The following is a 3,819-nucleotide window of genomic DNA, read 5'->3' on the forward strand; positions in this document are numbered from 1 at the left end:
GGGCTGGCTTTGAACCGCGATCCTCAGATCTCAGCCTCCTGAGTAGCTAGGATTACAGGCGTGAGCCACCAGCGCCCAGCACAAACAGCAAAGAATTTATCTGAAATTAGCTATCTCTAGCTCAGTGGAAGTAGATGTTATTCCCCTACCACAAGCTGATGTAGCCTTTTCTTTTTGGTCCCAGATGGGGACTTGAACTCAGTACCTGCTGCTTTCGTTCATTGGCTAGCACTCTACCAAATGAGTCACATCTCCAACCCCACCGAGGTAGCCTTTAGTAACAGTGATCCAAATCTGCCAGAACTGGGAAATAGGAGAAGCAGAACAGAACAAGAGAGACTCAAGGTTTTAACTTTGCTAAATACAAAGAGCTACTTGTACAGTAGAAAAATGTCATGCTTTAGAATTTCTTCTAGGTATTGAAAATCATGGAGTTTTGGAAACCTCTTCTGATCTACCTACTTACCTGGTGTCTCTTGATAATATCCTTTAATTTCCCTAGCAGTTTGGGCTCAATTTCTGGGCACAAAAAAATGTTAGGTCGAGACAGGCAATTATTCTGTGGGAAGAAACAGATGAGATACGGTCATGTGGATGGAGTGTTTTGACTCTCACTAAGGGAAGGAAGATAGACAGGTATTACCTGAACCAGTGACTTTTCAATGGTCATGAACATTTCCACATTGCGGTCCATGCGTGATGGGTTTTGGAAATCGTAACGTCTCCTTGTAAAGAAATAATAAATTTAATGAATAATCAGGAGGCAGTGACTTCTCTTTTTCTTGTTTGTTTGTCCTTTGAGAGAGGGTCTCAACAAGTATTCCAAGCTATTTTTTTTTCTTTTTGTTCAATATGGGGCTTGAACTCTGGGCCTGGGCGCGGTCCCTGAGCTCTTTAGCTCAAGACAAGTGCTCTACCACTTGAGCCACACTGCCACTTCTGGTGTTCTAGTAGTTAATTAGAGATAAGAGTGTCACAAACTTTCCTGCCTGGGCTGGCTTCAAACCATGGCTTGAGTGACCAGCGCCTGGCTTCCAGGCTAGTTTTTTTTTTTTTTTTGGGGGGGAGGGGTCATGGGGCATAAACTCTGGGCCTGGATGCTGTCCTTCAGCTTTTCAACTCTAGGCAATCGCTCTACCACTTGAGCCACACCATTACTTCCTGTTTTCTGGTGGTTAACTGAAGATAAGAGTCTCATGGACTTTCCTGCCTGGAATGGCTTTGAACCTTGATCTCAGCCTCCTGAATACTTAGGATTACAGGTGTGAGCCACCAATGCTCAGCTATTCCAAACTATTCTTAAACTCTTACTTCTTCTGCCTCAGCCTCCTGAGGACTGAGATTATAAGGCTATGATTTCTTTCTTTCTTTCTTTTTTGTCAGTCATGGTGCTTGAACTCTGGGCCTGGGTGCTATTATCCCTGAGTTCTTTTGCTCAAGGCTAACACTCTACCACTCTGAGCCACAATGCCATGTCTGGTTTTCTAGTTGTTAACTAGAGATAAGATTCTTAGGGACACTCCTGCCCAGGCAGGCTTTGAACTACAATCCTCAGATCTCAGTCTTCTGAGTAGCTAGGATTATAGGTATGAGCCAGCAGCACCTGGCTTGGCTGTGATTTCTTCTTTTTTTCTTTTGCCAGTCCTGGGGCTTGAACTCAGGACCTGGGCTTTCTAGCACTTGAGCCACAGCACCACCTCTGGCTTTTTCTGTTTATGTGGTTCTAAGGATCAAACCCAGGGTTTCATGCATGCTAAGCAAACACTAAGCCACATTCCCAGCCTGGCTGTGATTTCTTAACATGAAAATCTTGCTAAGCACTGGTGGCTTATGCCTATAGTCCTAGCTATGTCATGAAGCTGAGATCTGAAGATCAAGGTTCAAACCCAGCCAGGGCAGAAATGTCCCTAAGACTCATTTCTAATTAACCACCAAAAAAAAAAGTCCTTCTAAATTATATACACTACTTTCATCTTTTTTCCTGCCCAGGATGGCTTCAAACCACAATCCTCAGATCTTAGTTTTCTAAGTAGGTGGGATAAGACGTTTGAGCCACTGGCACCAGTCAAATGAACAAAGTTCATTCATTTTTCGTCAAGATTTTGTGTGTATGTATCAGAAGGAGGCAGATATTTTTCTGATCTAGCAAAGTAAGATACACAGCTTTTTTTCTTTTCTTTTGTGTGTGTGTGTGCCAATACTAGGGCTTGAACTCAGGTCACAGGTGCTGTCCCTTAGCTTTTTCACTCAAGGCTGGTGTCCCACCGCTTGAGCCACACTTACAGCTCTTTGTTTTTTTTTTTTTTTTTTTGGTCCGGTCGTGAGGCCTGAACTCTGGGCCTGGGCGCTGTCCCTCAGCTCTTCAGCTCAAGGATAGCGCACTACCACTTGAGCCACAGTGCCTCTTCCGGCTTTTTCTATTATGTGGTGCTAGGGAATCGAACCCAGGGCCTCATGCATGCAAGGCAAGCGCTCTACCACTGAGCCACCTTCCCAGCCCACTTACAGCTCTTTGGTGATGAATATCTCACAGAGTTTTCTGCCCAGGCTGGCTTTGAACCACAATCCTCAGATCTCAGCCTGTTGGGTAGCTAGGACTAAAGATGTAAGGCCCAGCACCCAGCCAGAAGAATCTTTTTCTTTTTTTCCTTCCTTCCTTCCTTTCTTTTGGTCTGAGATCAGAAGCTGAACTTAGTTTCTGATGCTTTCACTCATATGCTAGTGCTCTACCAACTGAACCATACCTCCAACCCTAAAGGGTTGATTATTTCTTTTCTTTTTTTGCTTTTAGTTTTATTTTTTTCATCAGATGGCATTAGAACTTAAACTCAGGGCTTGGGCACTGTCCTTTAGTTTGTTTTGCTCAAGGTTAACACTCTACCATTTGAGCTACACCTCCATTTTCAGCTTTTTGCTTGTTAACTGAAGGTAAGAGCCTCATGGGCTTTCCTGCCCAAGCTGCTTCAAAGTGTGATCCATAGAGCTCAGCCTCCTGAGTAGCTAGGATTATAGGCATAAGCCACCTGCTATTGGCTTAGAATTTCTACATATATTCTCCCACCCCAGAAAGATCCCAGAGACTCAGAATGGGAAATTCTCTCTAAACTAAATGTAAGAAGCAGAGAGAAAAGGCATCTCACCATCCCTGGTCACTCTTGAATTTGTAGGCAGCTGCAAGAATGTGGCACAGGGAGCCTCCTGCCTTGAAATCTAGGAAACATTTGATCTACAAAATGGAGATGGAAAATATGTGAGTTACATTAAAAATGATTTTATGAAATCCCATGATGAATCCCTCTCAAAGTGAGAAATCTTTTCTTTTTCTTTTTCTTTTTTCCAGTGCTGGGGACAGAACCTAGCACCTTGAACATGATACATAAGTATTCTATCACTAAGCTATCCCTAGACCTGAAACATTTTACCTTGTGGAAGAGGGGGAAAAAAGAAACCAATACTCATAAAGCATCACTTTTTACCAAGTACTTTGCTGGTTACTGTTGCAGAAATCAAGGTAGATCTAGTAATCTCATCTAAAGATCAAAGAACCAACACTCATAAATGCTGCTCAAGATTACTGAGCTAATAAAATGGCAGTGCCAAATTGTATATAAACTTACCCAAATCTAAATCTCATATCAAGTATGTATGGTATATATGTAAGCGCATATCATTTTTTTTCATGGTTCAGGGAATTAAATCCAAGCCCTTATACAAGCTAAGCAAGCACTTATCAGAGCAACATCCAAAGCTTTCTTTAAAAAAAAAAAAATATTTTTTTTTTGGAGGGTCTGGTCATGGGGCCTGAACTCTGGGCCTGGG

The 3,819-nt window shown here is 42.7% G+C and overlaps 1 protein-coding gene across 1 annotated transcript in view; it reads right to left on the minus strand.

Annotated features, from left to right (window-relative positions):
- Smarcc2 (SWI/SNF related, matrix associated, actin dependent regulator of chromatin, subfamily c, member 2) overlaps positions 1 to 3,819 on the minus strand; it is a 50,893-nt gene that overhangs the window by 29,613 nt on the left and 17,461 nt on the right. The window contains exons 3-5 of the mRNA XM_013018343.1: positions 3,141 to 3,226; positions 644 to 725; positions 467 to 559 (exon numbers count right to left, since the gene is read on the minus strand). Coding sequence (XP_012873797.1) covers positions 467 to 559; positions 644 to 725; positions 3,141 to 3,226 — 261 coding nt within the window. The remainder of the gene's footprint in view (positions 1 to 466; positions 560 to 643; positions 726 to 3,140; positions 3,227 to 3,819) is intronic.

The sequence above is a fragment of the Dipodomys ordii genome, unplaced genomic scaffold (assembly GCF_000151885.1).
Source record: "Dipodomys ordii isolate 6190 unplaced genomic scaffold, Dord_2.0 Scaffold3, whole genome shotgun sequence".
NCBI lineage: Eukaryota > Metazoa > Chordata > Mammalia > Rodentia > Heteromyidae > Dipodomys > Dipodomys ordii.